The 21345-nt window shown below is 44.1% G+C and overlaps 1 protein-coding gene across 1 annotated transcript in view; it reads left to right on the top strand.

Moving 5' to 3' along the window:
• The window catches only part of LOC311130079 (pre-mRNA-splicing factor CWC22 homolog), a 50369-nt gene that overhangs the window by 9111 nt on the left and 19913 nt on the right, over window positions 1–21345 (top strand). Inside the window, exons 7-15 of the mRNA XM_084162733.1 lie at window positions 2548–2676; window positions 2925–3093; window positions 3466–3519; window positions 3600–3735; window positions 4555–4761; window positions 8465–8527; window positions 8916–9020; window positions 9952–10036; window positions 17566–17626. Coding sequence (XP_084018859.1) covers window positions 2548–2676; window positions 2925–3093; window positions 3466–3519; window positions 3600–3735; window positions 4555–4761; window positions 8465–8527; window positions 8916–9020; window positions 9952–10036; window positions 17566–17626 — 1009 coding nt within the window. The remainder of the gene's footprint in view (window positions 1–2547; window positions 2677–2924; window positions 3094–3465; window positions 3520–3599; window positions 3736–4554; window positions 4762–8464; window positions 8528–8915; window positions 9021–9951; window positions 10037–17565; window positions 17627–21345) is intronic.

Below are 21345 nucleotides of genomic sequence, written 5' to 3'. Positions count from 1 at the left end.
TGAAATGCAGGGCCTCCCAAGTGGTGCAGCGGTCTAAGGCACTGCATCGCAGTGTTGCGGAGTCAATACAGCCTGGGGTTCGATACATTGGTGCAGTTGGCTTCCGGGTTCACCGAGCGGGTGTTAAGAAGCGCGGTTTGAGGCCTCCCGAGTGGTGCAGCAGTCTAAGGCACTGCATTGCAGTGTTGCGGCGTCACTACAGACCCGGGTTCGGTCCCAGGCTGTTTCACAACCGGCTGTGACCGGGAGTCCCATAGGGCGGCGCACATTTGGCCCAGCGTCGTCCGCGTTAGGAGATGGTTTGGCTCATCGCGCTCTAGCAACTCCTTGTGGCGGGCCGGGCGCCTGCAGGCTGACTTCGTCATAAGTTGAACAGTGTTTCCTCCGAGACATTGGTGCAGCTGGTTTCCGGGTTAAGCAGGCAGGTGTTAAGAAGCGCGGTTTGGTGGGTCATGTTTCGGAGGACGCATGACTCGTCCTTCGCCTCTCCCGAGCCCGTTGGGGAGTTGCAGCAATGAGACAAGATCGTAATCACGAAATTGGGGAGAAAAGGGGGTAAAAAAATATATATATATAATGAAATGCAATCAGGCTCAAATGCCATATCGTTTGTTCCGAGCTGTCAAGGAAATCAATGGATGACGACACAATATATATTTATTTTTAGTCTGGAGGGAGCTAGGTGTCAGAGCCAGGCTCTAAAATTAGCAGCCGACTCTCTGAGAGAGGTGTGGATATCTGTGGCTGTGTCTGAAATGGCACCCTACTCCCTACGTAGTGCTATATAGGGAATCCCTGCAGAGTACTATATAAGGAATAGGATGCTATTTCGGACATTCACTCAAGGTGTTTTCACACAGTCACCTACCTCTAACCTCATCTCCTGGACAAGCATCTTCGCTCCTTGAGGCCAAGCGCCCTGAGACGAGATGTGCGTCCCAAATGGCTCCCTATGTTGTGCACTTCTTTTGACCAGAGCCCTACAGGCCCTGGTCAAAAGAAGGTGCAATATAAAGAGAACAGGGTGCCATTTGGGACATAGCCAAGGAGGTGACATGGATAATGAAGTAGAGATTGGTTCACTAAGATCCTCTGGGGCAGAGGAGGGCAATGAAGGGGATTGGAAGGATAGATGGGAGGACTATCCTGTCCTCCCAGAGCCTAGACACACACACACACTGAGTACACAGAACACCACACACACACACACACACACACACACACACACACACACACATAGCCCCCCACACACACAGAGCCCCACACTAGAGGCCTTGAATAAAGCAGCACCATCAACACTATCCCAGACCAGCTAATCTGGGGATGCAGGAGGAGTTTTTGTTATTTCAGGGAAAGTTTCCAGTTACTAACCACGTTTCCATCCAAGTAAAGTCACCCTGTATAAAAAATAAATAAAAAAATCACGACAGCTATGATGGAAAAAGGAAGTTTCGGTACAATTTTATTAATGCCAATAGATAATATATTTGTTTGACATGGTGGGATCTTTTTGTGTCGGTAAAATGAATTATACGAGAAATGTCAGTGTAAACTCCTTTATGCACAAATATTGATATAATAACCATCATATCGAGGTAAACTTGGAGTCGGGATGATATGGTGTGTGGTCCTCCCACTACGACTCGGGAAGCCATGCAGTTTGTTAGGCTACAGATGAAATAAGTTATGATTAACTTCACAGGGTGGTGAAAGTGCACGGTGATCTTGATGCTGCTTTCCAATAAATATCGAGGGTCTTCTTCTGGTGAAATGATGATTGATGCTTGACTGCCGTTGGACAAATTCAATATTTTTGCTCTTATCCATAATAATCTCATCATATAGACTAGCCTACCCACACAGCCTACCCGCATTGTATCTGGGCTGTTGGCTAGAGTGCACATTTGCTATTTAATGCAACAGTGTTTGTGACAAAATCAAGAGTTGAAAATGTGATGGAGACACATTAAACTTTAGATTTTTATTCGGTACATGAAAACATAAGCGAAAAAGTACATTTTGTGTGAACTATGTCATCACGCACTGATTTCTATCCGCAACAAGCCAGTTAGGTGGAAACACACCACTTGTGGGAAAATGCGCATATTTTCTTTATGTGGATTTTAGAATATTTGCATGGAAATCTGTCGCCAATTGGATGGAAACCTAGCTACTAATGCCTTTTAAAGGTGCTACTTTGTCCCTTAATCTAGAGTGGAACTGGGGAATGCAGATACATTTCAGACCCGGTCTATTAACTGTTTTGAGGTAGTGTTTAGTGTAGGTCGTGGCATTGCTTAGGAATGCACTTTGAAATATGTTCTGCTTCAGTGACTGTATGCTGTAGAAATGCAATGTTTTTATTACTTTATTGCACATATACTGACAAGACCATTTTGAAATTCGCAGTGTTGTCAGGGAACATGTATTACAATTATTTTTCTAATCAAAGGACAACCATCACACCAGTTAGTCCAGATACACAAAAAATACAGTAGGTCTTGCCAATTGTTTCAAAGAGCTTACTTATTACCCCCCTCTTTCTAGTCTGGCTTACCAGCGTATGAGCTGGGAGGCTCTGAAGAAGTCCATCAATGGTCTGATCAACAAGGTGAACGTATCCAACATCGCCATGATCATCCAGGAACTGCTGCAGGAGAACATCGTCAGGGGCAGGTAATGGACTGAGATTTCTAATGGATTTATTTCATATTTATTTATGCAGGCTATTCTCATTGAGATCAAATGTCTTTTACAAGAGGGACCTTTCCAAGATGTCAATCGGAAACATTTCACGTTTCTTAAAGTGAGCTTTGAGACAGATTAGCTTCATACAAGTGCAGATCACTAATGTGTGTGTTTCATGTCTGTCTGTCTGTCTGTTTGTTTGTGTGTGTGTGTCTGTCTGTGTGTCTGCTCTACAGAGGTCTCCTGGCCAGGTCCACCCTGCAGGCCCAGAGCGCCTCGGCCACCTTCACCCACGTCTATGCTGCGGTCGTAGCCATCATCAACTCCAAGTTCCCTCAGATAGGAGAGCTCATCCTCAAGAGACTCATCCTTAACTTCCGCAAGGGCTACCGTAGGAACGACAAGGTGACTGGCTGCTCCAGACGCTACTGCTGCCTCATTTAAGAGATCATGTGTACCTGACAAGCCCATGTTGGCCTTTTTGGCTCCTCTTGCTCATACTGTTATGCACTAGATGTTTGAACTAAAACAACTTAAATGTTGTTACATATTGTGGAGAATAAGGAGTTGTAATGTATCTGAGCCACTCTTTGTAGTTAAATATACAATAATAATAATATATGCCATTTAGCAGACTCTTTTATCCAAAGCGACTTAGTCATGTGTGCATACGTTTTACATATGAGTGGTCCTGGGAATCGAACCCACTACCCTGGCCTTACAAGCACCATGCTCTACCAACTGAACTCAAAATGATTTTTTGTCCTTGTTTTTCAGGCACAATGTCTCACGGCATCAAAGTTTGTTGCCCACCTGGTCAATCAGAATGTGGTAAGTCCTCTTTCTATTGGCTATGCTAGATCACATACACACGCAGTGTTTTCATCCTATTTCCCTTGTTCCCCGCCCAGGCCCATGAGGTGCTGTGTTTAGAGATGTTGACCCTGCTCCTGGAGAGACCTACAGACGACAGCGTGGAGGTGTCCATCAGCTTCCTCAAGGAGTGTGGCCTCAAACTCACTGAGGTCTCCCCTAGAGGCATCAATGGTACATAGCAATACACTGAGGTCTCCCCTAGAGGCATCAGTGGTACATAGCAATACACTGAGGTCTCACCTAGAGGCATCAGTGGTACATAGCAATACACTGAGGTCTCACCTAGAGGCATCAGTGGTACATAGCAATACACTGAGGTCTCACCTAGAGGCATCAATGGTACATAGCAATACACTGAGGTCTCACCTAAAGGCATCAATGGTACATAGCAATACACTGAGGTCTCACCTAGAGGCATCAATGGTACATAGCAATACACTAAGGTCTCACCTAGAGGCATCAATGGTACATAGCAATACACTGAGGTCTCACCTAGAGGCATCAGTGGTACATAGCAATACACTGAGGTCTCACCTAGAGGCATCAATGGTACATAGCAATACACTGAGGTCTCACCTAAAGGCATCAATGGTACATAGCAATACACTGAGGTCTCACCTAGAGGCATCAATGGTACATAGCAATACACTGAGGTCTCACCTAGAGGCATCAATGGTACATAGCAATACACTGAGGTCTCACCTAGAGGCATCAATGGTGCATAGCAATACACAACACTTCCGCTCTGTTCTTACAGTTTGAACAGGCGTGGGTGATTGAAGCATCAGTTCCATCATCACAGCTACAGAATCCTTTTAGCAGTCTATCACAGCTCATTCAGAGAAATCTAGTGATTTCTTGATTGATTTCTCTGGTGATCTTATTTTTGGTGCTCTTATGTTGCATTTTTCTTGGTATCAAATTCAAACCATAGAAATATAATCATAATCATATTTCTATGATTCAAACATTGTCTGTGTCTGTTTTCAGCCATCTTCGAGCGGCTGCGTAACATCCTTCACGAGTCGGAGATAGACAAGCGTGTGCAGTACATGATCGAGGTGATGTTTGCCATCAGGAAGGACGGGTTTAAGGACCACCCTATCGTCCCAGAGGGGCTGGACCTAGTGGAGGAAGAGGATCAGTTCACACACATGCTGCCCCTAGAGGATGACTACAACCAGGAAGATATACTGAGTAAGATACTATATACAATAGAATATAGGATCAGTTCACACATATGTTACCCCTAGAGGACTACAACCAATAAGAGATACTGAATACCCCCTAGCTAGAAGGCCTAATCAGTTAAAGATGCAGTCCCAGATCCTAAGCACTTACAAATTCGTAACATATTGTACGAGTTGGAATTCGTAACATACACTAAGTGGTAGGCCACACAAGCTCACAGAATGGGACCGCCAAGTGCTGAAACGCGTAGAGCGTAAAAATTGGCTGTCGGTTGCAACATTCACTACCGAGTCAGCACAGGAACTGTTCGTCTGGAGCTACATGAAATGGGTTTCCATGGCCGAGCAGCCGCACACAAGCCTAAGATAACCATGCGCAATGCCAAGCATCGGCTTTAGTGGTGTAAAGCTCGCCACCATTGGACTCTGGAGCAGTGTAAATGCGTTCTCTGGCGTGATGAATCACGCTTCACCATCTGGCAGTCCAACGGACCAATCTGGGTTTGGCGGATGCCAGGAGAACGCTACCTGCCCGAGTGCATAGTACCAACTGTGAAGTTTGGTGGTGGATGAATAATTGTCTGGGGCTGTTTTTCATGGTTCGGGCTAGGCCTCTTACTTTCAGTGAAGGTAAATCTTCATGCTACAGCATAGTGACATTCTAGACAATTCTGTGCTTCCAACTTTGTGGCAACAGTTTGGGGAATGCTCTTTCCTGTTTCAGCATGACAATTCCCCATGCACAAAGCGAGGTCCATACAGAAATGGTTTGTCGAGATCGGTGTGGAAGAACTTGACTGGCCTGCGCAGAGCCCTGACCTCAACCCCATCGAACACCTTTGGGAAGAATTGGAACGCCGACTGCGTGCCAGGCATAATCGCCCAACATCAGTGAAATGCCCGACCTCACTCTTTTGGCTGAATGGAAGCAAGTCCCCGCAGCAATGTTCCAACATCTAGTGAAAAGCCTACCCAGAAGAGTGGAGGCTGTTATAGCAGCAAAAGGGGGACCAACTCCATATTAATGCCTATGATTTTGGAATGAGATGTTCGATGAGCAGGTGTCCACATACTTTTGGTCATGTAGTGTATCATACAAATTGCACAACAACAACAAATATTCGGGGACCCGTTTTGGCTCGTGAGCACTACTTTCAAAACTACTGGCTGAAATGAAACAAAACCTTTGGAACATCACTTTAACATCCTGGCTCTTTCACCACTGTCCTTGTCTTTACTGACCAGGTAAAAGCCACCTAATGACTAGCATTGACCATATTGTTTTCACGAATAATGTATTTTCAAATCAGTGCAAATGAGATTGAGACTTAACTGTGATAATTTGAGTGTTCAGCATCATGGTTCATTGCCAGGGGAGAAAGAAAAATACCCTGTCTCATTATTCAGTCAATTCACCTGCTGTCCTTTAGGTCCCTAAGAGTTGGGGCTTATACAGATATAGCTGGGTGTTTCCTCTCTTATCAGTCTCTCTATAGATGTCCCAGTATCGAATAATGTTCTCTGAGAAGAGAGAAATCACAGTCGGTCTCTCAATCTTTCTTGACCTCTCTCTCAAACTGGTTGTAGGCAGACTATCACATTCGACCTACACCGTACTAGACCATGTAGCCCATCTATCCTATATAAAAAAGGACTGAAGATAGCTACAGATAATTAGGTTCTATCAACATATGTATTAGTGAAACCAAAGTGCTGTAACAAATATCAATTAAATCAAATAGCCTAGTACACACACCAAAACTTTCAAATGTTCAAATCAAAAGACTATTGCACAGAAAAACTTGGATGGGTGCATGGCAAATTCAGAACCGCTGGACAGCAACAAAATAAACTAAAGCACTGATAATTGGGAACGAGATCAGAATGACTGCTAAGGCTTGATTCATAAATTAAATAGGTAGCCTAGACTGCAGAACTAAACTAATGTTCAAATTAATAGGCCTGATTAACATGACATCAATAACGCAGCCACATTCCGAGTCCCCTGTGCTGACACATTCAAAAATCAAAAGATGGTTTAGTATTTAGTTTAAAAGCTCTGATGAAGGCCAAGAGAACAATAAACACTTTTCAATGAGAAAACAGAAATCCCCCCAAAATCTAAATAAAGACTTGTGAAAATGTTAAGGAGAACAAAAACTACTGAGCATACATTAGAACACCACCACAGAAGCTTCGGGCATCTTCGCTATTAAGTAGTCTAGTTTTGTTGGCTACTTGAAGAGAACTGGGGCCTGTCACTCGCAGCCCACCTTTTCCAATGCATTGTTAAAAAGTGTGCATTGAATTCTACTAGATGAAGAGCCGAAATGAGTATAACATCCTCGCATTTAAACCATACTCGATTTTCGAAACGTCACATACTATTATTAAACATTCTATTTTCGTATTGTGCGAATGCGTCATGCGTGATTGCGTTGTTTCCCGCTATTCGTTGATTTCGGTAGCGCATCCTCATATCTAATTGATAAGCTGTTGACAAAGCCGAAATGAGCATGACATCCGGGCATTTAAAGTATACTCAATTTTTTCAGCATACAGAATCAGCCTACTATTTAGGACGAAAGTATGGATATTTGGACACAGCCCTCTCTGTCGCTCTCTCGCTCTCTGTCTCGCTCTCTCTCTCGCTCTCTGTCTCGCTCTCTCTCTCTCGCTCTCTGTCTCGCTCTCTCTCTCTCTCTCTCTCTCTCTCGCTCTGTCTCGCGCTCTGTCTCTCGCTCTGTCTCGCTCTCTCTCTCACTTTCTCTCTCTCTCTTTCTGTCTCTTTCTCTCTCTGACTCTCTCTCTCTCTCTCTCTGTCGGTCTCTCTCTCTGTCGGTCTCTCTCTCTGTCGGTCTCTCTCTCTGTCGGTCTCTCTCTCTCTGTCGGTCTCTCTCTCTGTCGGTCTCTTTCTCTGTCGGTCTCTCTCTCTGTCTCTCGCTCTCGGTCTCTCTCTCTCTCTGTCTCTCTCTCTCTGTCTCTTTCTCTCTCTCTGTCTGTCTGTCTGTCTCTCTCTCTCTCTCTCTCTCTGCCTCTTTCTCTCTCTCTGTCTGTCTCTCTCTCTCTCTCTCTCTGTCTCTCTCTCTGTCTCTCTCTCTTGCTCTCTCTCTCTCTCTGGCTCTTTCACTCTGTCTCTCTCTCTCTGTCTCTCTCACTCTCTCTCTGTCTGTCTCTCTCTCTCTGTCTCTCTCTCTGTCTCTCTCTCTGTCGGTCTCTCTGTCTCTTGGTCTCTGTCTCTCTCTCTTGCTCTCTCTCAGTCGCTCTCTCGGTCTCTCTCTCTCTCTTGCCTTCTCTCTCTTGGTCTCTCTCTCTCTTGCTCTCTCTGTCTCTGTCTCTCTCTTTCCTTCAGTCTCATAATAGAGGGTTACATTTCAAAACTGACATTAAGACTAAGCATCTGTGTTGCTATTTATTTATGTTTGTACAATTCAACAGAATAAGCATATTTTCTGTAGCTTCAGCACAGACAAACTTGTCCTAATTGAAAATCTATACTAGCATCCCTTCAGGGGGCAAGAGAGGGGAGGAAAGCAGTTATCACATTAAGCCCTATTATGAATTGCCTCTTAATACACAGTGCTTGTGTTTTTTATGGGTAATTACTTCTGGTTGCATCTCATTTGCAATAACTTTAATTGCTCCGAAATGTACTAATTGCAAACGAATGGTTGCTATTAAAAACAACAGTGCTTCTGTCTATCTTGCAGATGTCTTTAAGATGGATCCAGACTTCTTGGAGAATGAGGAGAAGTACAAAGCAATTAAGAAGGGTGAGTTGATAGTTTGAAGGATCACATGGCCAATTAAATGCCTTAAGGTGAAGCAATAAGGCCATTCTTAGTACAGTTGCCTTTGAAATGAATGCTGTGTAAAGTGTAATGGATAAGTGGTTGTGGAGCCATGCTGCTACCTAGCTAGTGTTGCGGCTACCATGGAGTAGTAATTCTGTATTACCAATACCAAATGAATTGCATTATACTGTCACAGTGACATTATGTAAACATAGTTATGTTAACACATGAATGTTAACATATTGGGAGACATTTCAGTTCGTTATTGTGAAAGACAATGTTTTGGGAAACTATTGGGCGAAAAATGTGGAAGAAGATGATTGTTTTAACATACAGTATGCCATTTGCCTGTCTCTTTTCCCCTCAGAGATTCTGGATGAGGGCAGCAGTGGCTCTGGAGAAGATGTGGATGGAAGTGACGATGATGAAGATGACGGCGATGAAGAAAAAGAGGGGGAAGAGGGTGGAGATGGTATATATGCATATACTAGGGTCTATGTGACTCTTTTGATAGTGACAGTGATTGATTGATGACTGATTGATTACGTTTATTAGGCATATCCCTCATGAGCCATTTCTTTCCACAGCTCACAAGTAACATAGAATCGAAACAAACAACAGTAAACAGACAGACAACACCTGAACACACCTGAAAAGTATAGGCTAGGCTACATGGAACTTTTCACTGATGTTGCAGTAGGTATTCTGTGTCCTCACTGAGAGAGGGAGCACTTTGGGACAGTGGTGGTGGCCTCGGCCTTGGCTCCTCGTTGGTCCCAGAGGTTATCTGTCCCAGAAATCTCATCATCCCCAGCGGCTCAGATCTGCAAAGGAAATGCACCACATACCAAGGCCATTAGGAAGGAAGGAGTGGTCTGACTGCTCTGCTCTCCTTCTAGATATGCCACGTAGCAGACACTTTTATTCAAAGTGACTTATACTACAGTGAGTGCAGTCTTTTTTCAGTATGTTTATTTTACCTTTATTTTCAAAGGGAGTCACCATTGAGACCAAGGTCTCTTTTACAAGGGAGCCCTGCATATACACAATTTACTAAATCAAATACAATGTAAAATACAGTATAATACACATTTTCAAGAAGAATTATTTCATTTCACAGCAAGGGGGTCCCCAATCAACATTTTGAACTGCCCAAGAGGCATGTCTGTTATCCCTGTGGGCTAGTAGCACCATGCCACAGGACCACATTGTTCATTGCTAATCTGCTCAGCATCCCTCCCACACTAACAATTTAAGAAGAGTTTAGATAACTTTCTGTAAAGAGTGAGACAGACTGACTGACCTCTGTTTGGAGACAGATAGTATGACAAACTTGTGATGGTGCAACAATGAATACAACCCCTCCTTCATCCTGATAACTATTGATTGTTTTCCTTTTATAGATGCAGAGAAAGTCACCATCTTCGACCAGACGGAAGTCAACCTGGTCGCGTTTCGCCGCACCATCTATCTCGCCATCCAGTCAAGGTGGGTACTACACTGTGTGTGTCCGCGCTGCCTGAATGGTGTTTTTCTGTTAAGAAAAGTAAACTAGAGCTGCCAATGCCAACAGAATGGGAACGTGCCCAGATCCAGGGATGTTTTCAGAAGAAATGGGGCAGTAGTAGACTTTTCCTCTGGGCTCAAATAAAACCCTAACCAGATGGCTGAAAATCACTCCATGTCCACGGCAGATAGAGACGAGTTTAGAAGGATGCAGTTTATTTAAAGCTGTATTTGAACAATATTTCCCCCCCCTTAGTTTCATGAAAAGTTAGGTTTGCACACATTCATTGACATAATTTTTTTTATTTTTATGGGTGAACTAGACTGAATAGGATTGTATTGAGGGATGTTGGGGTGGATTTTGACGAGGAACAGACTGCTGTGAATGCTATGGGGGTGGGGGGGGCATTTTAAACCAGGTTTTATTAACTCTAGATATAGCATTGTTGTTAAGGCTCGCACATAGCGCACCGAATGTGGATCTTGCGTTTTTCACGCAATTCTACATGTAAAATCAGTGCACATTCAGGTTTCGCAAATTTACGTTCAGAGGTGCAAAGTACTCTCGGCCAGCAACCGTTACTGGTGTGTCTGAGACCTTAGGGAGGCTGCTGCAGCAGGTGGAGAAGGATTCATTGATGCACAGCAGCCGAGGTGAAGTCTAGGATCAGAATGCGCCATGCTTTAGTTTCATCATCCTTTTGGGAGGTTTTCTCTCTCTAGTTGCGCTGGGTCATTAGAGCACATCGTAACAAAACATTGGTCCAGGTAGTCCTTCGCAGTTTCTTCCATTTGCTGCCTAATGAATGAACCTGGTGATAGAGGTCAAAGAGAACGGCAACCATTGTGGGCTATTCTTCCTAGATTCTCCTTTAAAGCTGAGCTGGTGTTTTTCCAGCTGGTGTAGGAAGGAGAGAACTGAGAACCATTCACTTACTGTCAGATGAAGTAGGTAGGTGGAAGGAGGGTACTGCTGAGCCATTCACTTGTCAATCAGACAGTCTGCCTCGGGGCCATTCAGTGACCACTCAGATGTTAATAATGCTGAAAGCTCTTCTCCTCGTTTAAGCCCTTTTAAATAAGCGGCTATGCATGTGTGCAGTCTATTTTAATCTTGTTTCTGAAAGAACGTCTTCAGGCCACGAATAGACATAGGCAGAGTATTTGTATGTATCTTATGTATGTACACAGTGTAGGCCTCCCACATAGGCCTGTTTTGTATTACATGTTTGCATACTGCATAGTATTAGCATGTTTGCGTAGCATGGTGACATAGACATTTGGCATATCTGTCAGTCCTTCTGTTGAAGGTTAGTTGTTTGTCATAGCCTAGTTGTTTTGTCACATTTCCCATTATTTTCCATTATACTCAAGTCAGTTTCCATTGACCGGCCTGTCTGTCTTGGTGTGATAGTCTGTAATTAAAAGATTAGCAGGACCCCAGAGAGGAGACAGAAAATACCCAGACCGTACTCAATCTGAAAGGCTGTGGTAGAGCTGTGATCCTGGTCCACTCTTAGCCTTTTCACATTATTGTGCTGAACTGGGCTGGCTTGGTTATTTTCCTTTCACATTGGCCTTTCCGGCACGGTTCAAGCAACTATGGTGAATGTGTAGCAAGGCCAGCCCCTTACAACTGGGCTTGGATTAGCTGGGTTTGGGTCTGTAGTAGGGTTGGCTGGTCGATAGGCTGTTGGTCGACCAAGATTTTCTTTGGTCGACCAAGATTGTTTTTAGTCGCGCAGTACCAAATAGATTATTTTTTATCATGGCACTCGAGGCACCTGTGATTTGCGCCTGTCTCAGTGGACTAATCCATTGAGGAGGCCACGGGGTTGCCACTGTCCTAGAATATTGGGATTGTGGCTAAAATGCACAAGGCACGTCTCCAGAATGCGCTTTCCTGCCATTCCGTGCGCATTCATTGTTACATAACTTCATTGTGTAAATTGTTTACCCTTTGATTGTTAGTCTATCAATTCCCCATTTACTTATATCACCAGTAGTAGCCTACATTTATAATTAATTCCTGTAATTTCTAATCTACAATGTTTGGTTATGGTAATTTCTGTTAATGCATTCAATATATTATTATCATTACAGTTTACCATTCTCATTGTCGGAGTTGACACTTTGTTTTAGGGCTGAGCCCATTTGGTCGACTGGTCGAGTGTTTGGTCGGTAGGCTGTTGGTCACCAGGATTTCTTTAGTCGAGCAGTCTCAATTATTATAATTTATTTTCATGGTGCACAAAACACCGGTCTGATTCGCGCCTATCTCAGTGGACTAATCCATTGCGGAGGCCACAGGGATGGCACAGTCCATCACTCTAAGATGTGATACTGAAATTGTATATGGTTATATTATGTGAAAATAATGGTGCAACACTAAATCTAAGATTTTATAACAATTGCGCTGTCTCCCGCGTTGGATATGGTCGCTGTCCGCGGTTCTGAAACAATCTTCAGTGCGCCGTAGAATTGGCACCTGTTGCTATGTGCATAATAGCAAAATTAAGAACAATGCTGGGGAGGCAGCAGCAGCAGAGATGAGGAAATAAATCAAATCAAATCAAATTTTATTGGCCACATGCGCCGAATACAACAGGTGCAGACATTACAGTGAAATGCTTACTTACAGCCCTTAACCAACAGTGCATTTATTTTTTATAAAAAAGTAGAATTAAACAACAAAAAAGTGTTGAGAAAAAAAGAGCAGAAGTAAAATAAAATAACAGTAGGGAGGCTATATATACAGGGGGGTACCGGTGCAGAGTCAATGTGCGGGGGCACCGGCTAGTTGAGGTAGTTGAAGTAATATGTACATGTGGGTAGAGTTAAAGTGACTATGCATAAATAATTAACAGAGTAGCAGCAGCGTAAAAAGATGGGGTGGGGGGGCAGTGCAAATAGTCCGGGTAGCCATGATTAGCTGTTCAGGAGTCTTATGGCTTGGGGGTAGAAGCTGTTGAGAAGTCTTTTGGACCTAGACTTGGCACTCCGGTACTGCTTGCCGTGCGGTAGCAGAGAGAACAGTCTATGACTAGGGTGGCTGGAGTCTTTGACAATTTTGAGGGCCTTCCTCTGACACCGCCTGGTATAGAGGTCCTGGATGGCAGGAAGCTTGGCCCCAGTGATGTACTGGGCCGTACGCACTACCCTCTGTAGTGCCTTGCGGACGGAGGCCAAGCAGTTGCCATACCAGGCGGTGATGCAACCAGTCAGGATGCTCTCGATGGTGCAGCTGTAGAATTTTTTGAGGATCTGAGGACCCATGCCAAATCATTTCAGTCTCCTGAGGGGGAATAGGCTTTGTCGTGCCCTCTTCACGACTGTCTTGGTGTGTTTGGACCATGATAGTTCGTTGGTGATGTGGACACCAAGGAACTTGAAGCTCTCAACCTGTTCCACTACAGCCCCGTCGATGAGAATGGGGGCGTGCTCAGTCCTCTTTTTTTCCTGTAGTCCACAATCATCTCCTTTGTCTTGGTCACGTTGAGGGAGAGGTTGTTATCCTGGCACCACACGGCCAGGTCTCTGACCTCCTCCCTATAGGCTGTCTCATCGTTGTCGGTGTTCAGGCCTACCACTGTTGTGTCGTCGGCAAACTTAATGATGGTGTTGGAGTCGTGTCTGGCCATGCAGTCATGGGTGAACAGGGAGTACAGGAGGGGACTGAGCACACACCCCTGAGGGGCCCCCGTGTTGAGGATCAGTGTGGCAGATGTGTTGTTACCTACCCTTACCACCTGGGGGCGGCCCGTCAGGAAGTCCAGGATCCAGTTGCAGAGGGAGGTGTTTAGTCCCAGGATCCTTAGCTTAGTGATGAGCTTTGAGGGCACTATGGTGTTGAATGCTGAGCTGTAGTCAATGAATAGCATTCTCACGTAGGTGTTCCTCTTGTCCAGGTGGGAAAGGGCAGTGTGGAGTGCAATAGAGATTGCATCATCTGTGGATCTGTTGGGGCGGTATGCAAATTGGAGTGGATCTAGGGTTTCTGGGATAATGGTGTTGATGTGAGCCATGACCAGCCTTTCAAAGCACTTCATGGCTACAGACGTCAGTGCTACGGGTGGGTAGTCATTTAGGCAGGTTATCTTAGAGTCCTTGGGAACAGGGACTATGGTGGTCTGCTTGAAACATGTTGATGTTACAGACTCAGTCAGGGACATGTTGAAAATGTCAGTGAAGACACTTGCCAGTTGGTCAGCACATGCTCGGAGTACACGTCCTGGTAATCCGTCTGGCCCTGCGGCCTTGTGAATGTTGACAGGCCTTGCCTTAAACCCTATTCGGACGGGATTAGTTTTACTGGGGGTGGTTTGGTAATGTAATTATGTGCACAAGCACAAAACAGCACATCTTTCATTTTAGTCCTGTCCAAATCTGCCATGTCAGTAATTTGTACATGGCAGGAGAGTATCAATTCCAGCCAGAATAACCTACTGTTTTTTGGCGAACTCCAAGGTCCTCTGATAATACTAGCCCCATGCAAATCGACATCCCTTTTTTTTAATCAAACAGTGTGCTTAATTTTTTTTGGGGTGAAACAAACAAGAAATAAGACAAAAAAACAGAAAACTTGAGTGTGCATAACTATTCACCCCCCCACCCCACCCTCAAATCTCTGGAAGACTGAAAGAGGTTTCCCTCAAGAATTTCCCTGTATTAAGCGCAATCCATCATTCCTTCAATTCTGACCAGTTTCCCAGTCCCTGCCAATGCATGCTTCACTGTGGTGTTCTCAGGGGATGGTGTTCTCAGGGTGATGAATGAGAGGTGTTGGGTTTGCGCCAGACATAGCATTCTCCTTGATGGCCAAAAAGCTCAATTTTAGTCTCATCTGTCCAGAGTACCTTCTTCCATATGTGTGGGGAGTCTCCCACATGCCTTTTGGCGAACACCAAACATGTTTGCTTATTTTTAATTTAAGCAATGGCTTTTTTCTGGCCACTCTTCCGTAAAGCCCAGCTCTGTGGAGTGTACAGCTTAAAGTGGTCCTATGGACAGATACTCCAATCTACGCTGTGGAGCTTTGCAGCTTCTTCAGGGTTATCTTTGATCTCTTTGTTGCCTCTCTGATTAATGCCCTCTTTGCCTGGTCCGTGAGTTTTGGTGGGCGGCCCTCTCTTGGCAGGTTTGTTGTTGTGCCATATTCTTTCCATTTTTTAATAATGGATTTAATGGTGCTCCGGGGGATGTTCAAAGTTTCTGATATTTGTTTATAACCAAACCCTGATCTGCACTTCTCCACAACTTTGTCCCTGACCTGTTTGGAGAGCTCCTTGGTCTTCATGGTGCCGCTTGCTTGGTGGTGCCCCTTGCTTAGTGGTGTTGCAGACTCTGGGGCCTTTCAGAACAGGTGTATATATACTGAGATCATGTGACACTTAGATTGCACACAGGTGGACTTTATTTAAGTAATTATGTGACTTCTGAAGGTAATTGGTTGCACCAGATTTTATTTAGGAGCTTCATAGCAAAGGGGGTGAAAACATATGCACGCACAACTTTTCAGTTATTGATTATTTCGAATTTTTTGAAACAATTTGGACTATTTTGTGTATGTCCATTCCATGAAATCCAAATAAAAATCCTTTTAAATTACAGGTTGTAATGCAACAAAAAAGGAAAAACGCCAAGGGGGATGAATACTTTTGCAAGGCACTGCATAGACACACCCTATGTGTTTTAATAAAATGAACTACATGTACTGAGCTTGTCTGATGCTTTAAGCACGCTGTTTGATTAAATAATTAAGACACACAAATTACTCAAGAGGGAGCCAGAGATCAAGATGTCTGTGGTTAATCTACATTCTATCTAAATCTAAATGAAAATTATACAAATCTAAAAGTAACTATGTAATAATAGCCTACACAAAGCCAACAAATAAAAACACTGCCGCTTGCAGGTAGAAATTATCCTGATAAAAATAAATGTGTTTGAATAAAACCGACTACATATGCACAGAGGTTGTCTGATGCATATGTGGGGATGGTGTTCTTGGGGTCATAGGCAGCATTCCTCCTCCTCCAAACACGGCGAGTTGAGTTGATGCCAAAGAGCTCAATTTTGGTCTGATCTGACCACAACACTTTCACCCAGTTCTCCTCTGAATCATTCAGATGTTCATTGGCAAACTTCAGATGGGCATGTATATGTGCTTTTTTGAGCAGAGGGACATTGCGGGCGCTGCAGGATTTCAGTCCTTCACGGCATAGTGTGTTACCAATTGTTTTCTTGGTGACTATGGTCCCAGCTGCCTTGAGATCATTGACAAGATCCTCCCGTGTAGTTCTGGGCTGATTCCTCACCGTTCTCATAATCATTGCAACTCCACGAGGTGAGATCTTGCATGGAGCCCCAGGCCGATGGAGATTGACAGTTCTTTTGTGTTTCTTCCATTTGCAAATAATCGCACCAACTGTTGTCACCTTCTCACCAAGCTGCTTGGTGATGGTCTTGTAGCCCATTCCAGCCTTGTGTAGGTCTACAATCTTGTCCCTGACATCCTTGGAGAGCTCTTTGGTCTTGGCCATGGTGGAGAGTTTGGAATCTGATTGATTGATTGCTTCTGTGGACAGGTGTCTTTTATACAGGTAACAAACTGAGATTAGGAGCACTCCCTTTAAGAGTGTGCTCCTAATCTCAGCTCGTTACCTGTATAAAATACACCTGGGAGCCAGAAATCTTTCTTATTGAGAGGGGGTCAAATACTTATTTCCCTCATTAAAATGCAAATCAATTTATAACATTTTTGACATGCGTTATTCTGGATTTCAGTCTCTCACTGTTCAAATAAACGTACCATTAAAATTATAGACTGATCATTTCTTTGTCAGTGGGCAAACGTTCAAAATCAGCATGGGATCAAATACTTTTTTCCCTCACTGTACATTTTCATTCGTACTGGTCCCCCGTTGGAATCGAACCCACAACCCTGGCGTTGCAAGTGCCATGCTCTACCAACTGAGCCACACGGTCAGGACAGTTTTTAGTGTAGTGTGAATTTTGGTCCAGACGTTGTGGATCTACACCGTTGACTCAGCAGTTTGTCTGTCAGCAGTTTCAGTGGTAAGAGAAGAGAAATGTCTGAATAAAATGAGAAGTCCATGGTGTTCACCATAGTTTTACACCATGTCTGCAGGATGCAGTCCTGCCTGCTTCCTAAATGGAGTTCTGTTGGATGGAATTTTCAAAAGGGATCACACTCAAAAATAAGTAATCTGCCCCATGTTTGTTTATGGATATATAAACTCCACTAAATGTGTACTGAATGTACTTCTAAAATATACATGAGGACAGAGACTTTTCTGTGTGATAATTTTGGATCATTTCATAACAGCAAGTTGTTACCTTGCCTAGTGCCCAGACACTATGTCCTAGTCCATATGACTTGATAAAGCTGTTTGAAAGTTGATCATGCAAACTTATGCACTTATAGATCATTATTATTGTCCTATAAAGTGATGATGAATAATGAATAAATGTTTCTCTTTTTTCAACAGTTTGGATTTTGAGGAGTGTGCCCACAAGTTGATCAAGATGGACTTTCCTGACAGCCAAACGGTAGATTACAATACTTCTTCTCCCAGTACCCTTCCACCAGTGTACTTTTCCCTAGCTGCCAGCCTGCCCTGTCATGGCTATCAAATCTAAAGAGCTTCCAGAGCCTTTTATCTAAACCCTGAGCGTCATCTAAATATTTTCAGTAGAAATTCAGTAGTAGGCAGAGGAGGTTTATAGACATCCTACACACTGTTAATGCACCTACATGTTTTATGTTTGGAAGCATATCTTCTGAGTTCACCTTGTTAATGCACCTACACGTTTTATGTAACAAAACTGGTGTTGAGATTTTTCACTGCCTATGATTTACAGTGCCTTCAGAAAGTATTAATACCCCTTGACTTATTCCACATTCCAAATTTGCAAATTTGCTAACATTTCTAAAAACATGTACTCACTTTGTCATTATGAGGTATTGTTTGTAGATGGGTGAGAAAAAAATATATTTAATCAATTTTGAATTCAGGCTGTGACACAACAAAATGTGGAATAAGTGAATGGAAGCATGAATATCAAATTGCCATAAGTATTCACACCCCTTTGCTATGACACTCCAAATTGAGCTCAGGTGCATCCTATTTCCTTTGGTAATCCTTGAGATGTCACTACAACTTGATTGAAGTACACCTGTGGCCAATTCAATTGTTTGGCCATGATTTAGAAAGAAACACACCTGTCGATATACAGTGGCTTGCGAAAGTATTTACACCTTTGTCATTTTTCCTATTTTGTTGCCTTACAACCTGGAATTAAAATTGATTTTTTGGGGGGTTTGTATAATTTGATTTACACTACATGCCTACCACTTTGAAGATGCAAAAAATGTTTTATTGTGAAACAAACAAATAATAAGACAAGAAAACAGACAACTATTCACCCCCCCAAAGTCAATACTTCGTAGAGCCACCTTTTGCAGCAATTACAGCTGCAAGTCTCTTGGGGTATGTCTCTATAAACTTGGCACATCTAGCCACTGGGATTTTTGCCCATTCAAGGCAAAACTGCTCCAGCTCCTTCAAGTTGGATGGGTTCCGCTGGTGTACAGCAATCTTTAAGTCATACCACAGATTCTCAATTGGATTGAGGTCTGGGCTTTGACTAGGCCATTCCAAGACATTGAAATATTTCCCCTTAAACCACTTGAGTGTTGCTTTAGCAGTATGCTTAGGGTCATTGTCCTGCTGGAAGGTGAATCTCCGTCCAAGTCTCAAATCTCTGGATGACTGAAACAGGTTTCCCCTCAAGATTTTCCCTGTATTTAACGCAATCCATCATTCCTTCAATTCTGACCAGTTTCCCAGTCCCTGCCGATGAAAAACATCCCCACAGCATGATGCTGCCACCACCGCACTTTACTGTGGGGATGGTGTTCTCGGGGTGATGAGAGGTGTTGGGTTTGTGCCAGACATAGTGTTTTCCTTGATGGCCAAAAAGCTCAATTTTAGTCTCATCTGACCAGAGTACCTTCTCCCATATGTTTGGGGAGTCTCCCACATGCCTTTTGGCAAACACCAAATGTGTTTGCTTATTTTTTTCTTTAAGCAATGGCTTTTTTCTGGTCACTCTTCTGTAAAGCCCAGCTCTGTGGAGTGTACGGCTTAAAGTGGTACTATGGACAGATACTCCAATCTCCGCTGTGGAGCTTTGCAGCTCTATCTTTGGTGTCTTTGTTGCCTCTCTGATTTAATGCCCTCCTTGCCTGGTCCGTGAGTTTTGGTGGGCGGCACTCTCTTGGCAGGTTTGTTGTGGTGCCATATTCTTTCAATTTTTGAATAATGGATTTAATGGTGCTCTGTGGGATGTTCAAAGTTTCGGATATTTGTTTATAACCCAACCCTGATCTGTACTTCTCCACAACTTTGTCCCTGACCTGTTTGGAGAACTCCTTGGTCTTCATGGTGCCGCTTGCTTGGTGGTGCCCCCTTGCTTAGTGGTGTTGCAGACTCTGGGGCCTTTCAGAACAAGTGTATATATACTGAGATCATGTGACAGATCATGTAAAACTTAGATTGCACACAAGTGGACTTTATTTAACTAATTATGTGACTTCTGAAGGTAATTGGTTGCACCAGATTTTTAGGGGCATCATAGAAAAAGGGGTGAATATACACTGCTCAAAAAAATTAAGGGAACACTAAAATAACACATCCTAGATCTGAATGAATGAAATAATCTTATTAAATAATTTTTTCTTTACATAGTTGAATGTGCTGACAACAAAATCACACAAAAATTATCAATGGAAATTAAATTTATCAACCAATGGAGTGTCTGGATTTGGAGTCACCCTCAAAATTAAAGTGGAAAACTACACTACAGGCTGATCCAACTTTGATGTAATGTCCTTAAACAAGTCAAAATGAGGCTCAGTAGTGTGTGTGGCCTCCACGTGCCTGTATGACCTCCCTACAACGCCTGGGCATGCTCCTGATGAGGTGGTGGATGGTCTCCTGAGGGATCTCCTCCCAGACCTGGACTAAAGCATCCGCCAACTCCTGGACAGTCTGTGGTGCAACGTGGCGTTGGTGGATGGAGCGAGACATGATGTCCCAGATGTGCTCAATTGGATTCAGGTCTGGGGAAGGGGCGGGCCAGTCCATAGCATCAATGCCTTCCTCTTGCAGGAACTGCTGACACAATCCAGCCACATGAGGTCTAACATTGTCTTGCATTAGGAGGAATACAGGGCCAACCGCACCAGCATATGGTCTCACAAGGGGTCTGAGGATCTCATCTCGGTACCTAATGGCAGTCGGGCTACCTCTGGCGAGCACATGGAGGGCTGTGCGGCCCCCCATAGAAATTCCACCCCACACCATGACTGACCCACCGCCAAACCGGTCATGCTGGAGGATTTTCCAGGCAGCAGAACGTTCTCCACGGCGTCTCCAGACTCTGTCACGTCTGTCACATGTGCTCAGTGTGAACCTGCTTTCATCTGTGAAGAGCACAGGGCGCCAGTGGCGAATTTGCCAATCTTGGTGTTCTCTGGAAAATGCCAAACGTCCTGCACGGTGTTGGGCTGTAAGCACAACCCCCACCTGTGGACGTCGGGCCCTCATACCACCCTCATGGAGTCTGTTTCTGACCGTTTGAGCAGACACATGCACATTTGTGGCCTGCTGAAGGTAATTTTGCAGGGCTCTGGCAGTGCTCCTCCTGCTCCTCCTTGCACAAAGGCGGAGGTAGCAGTCCTGCTGCTGGGTTGTTGCCCTCCTACGGCCTCCTCCATGTCTCCTGATGTACTGGCCTGTCTCCTGGTAGCGCCTCCATGTTCTGGACACTACACTGACAGACACAGCAAACCTTGCCACAGCTCGCATTGATGTGCCATCCTGGATGAGCTGCACTACCTGAGCCACTTGTGTGGGTTGTAGACTCCGTCTCATGCTACCACTAGAGTGAAAGCACCGCCAGCATTCAAAAGTGACCAAAACATCGGCCTGGAAGCATAGGAACTGAGAAGTGGTCTGTGGTCACCACCTGCAAAACCAGTCCTTTATTGGGGGTGTCTTGCTAATTGCCTATAATTTCCACCTGTTGTCTATTCCATTTGCACAACAGCATGTGAAATTTATTGTCAATCAGTGTTGCTTCCTAAGTGGACAGTTTGATTTCACAGAAGTGTGATTGACTTGGAGTTACATTGTGTTGTTTAAATGTTCCCTTTATTTTTTTGAGCAGTGTATATGCATGCACCACTTCTCCGTTATTAATAT

The sequence above is a fragment of the Coregonus lavaretus genome, assembly GCF_964263955.1.
Source record: "Coregonus lavaretus genome assembly, chromosome: 5".
Classification (NCBI taxonomy): Eukaryota; Metazoa; Chordata; class Actinopteri; order Salmoniformes; family Salmonidae; genus Coregonus; species Coregonus lavaretus.
Note: the sequence above shows the minus strand (reverse complement) of the source record. Positions and strands in the feature narration are given on the sequence as shown.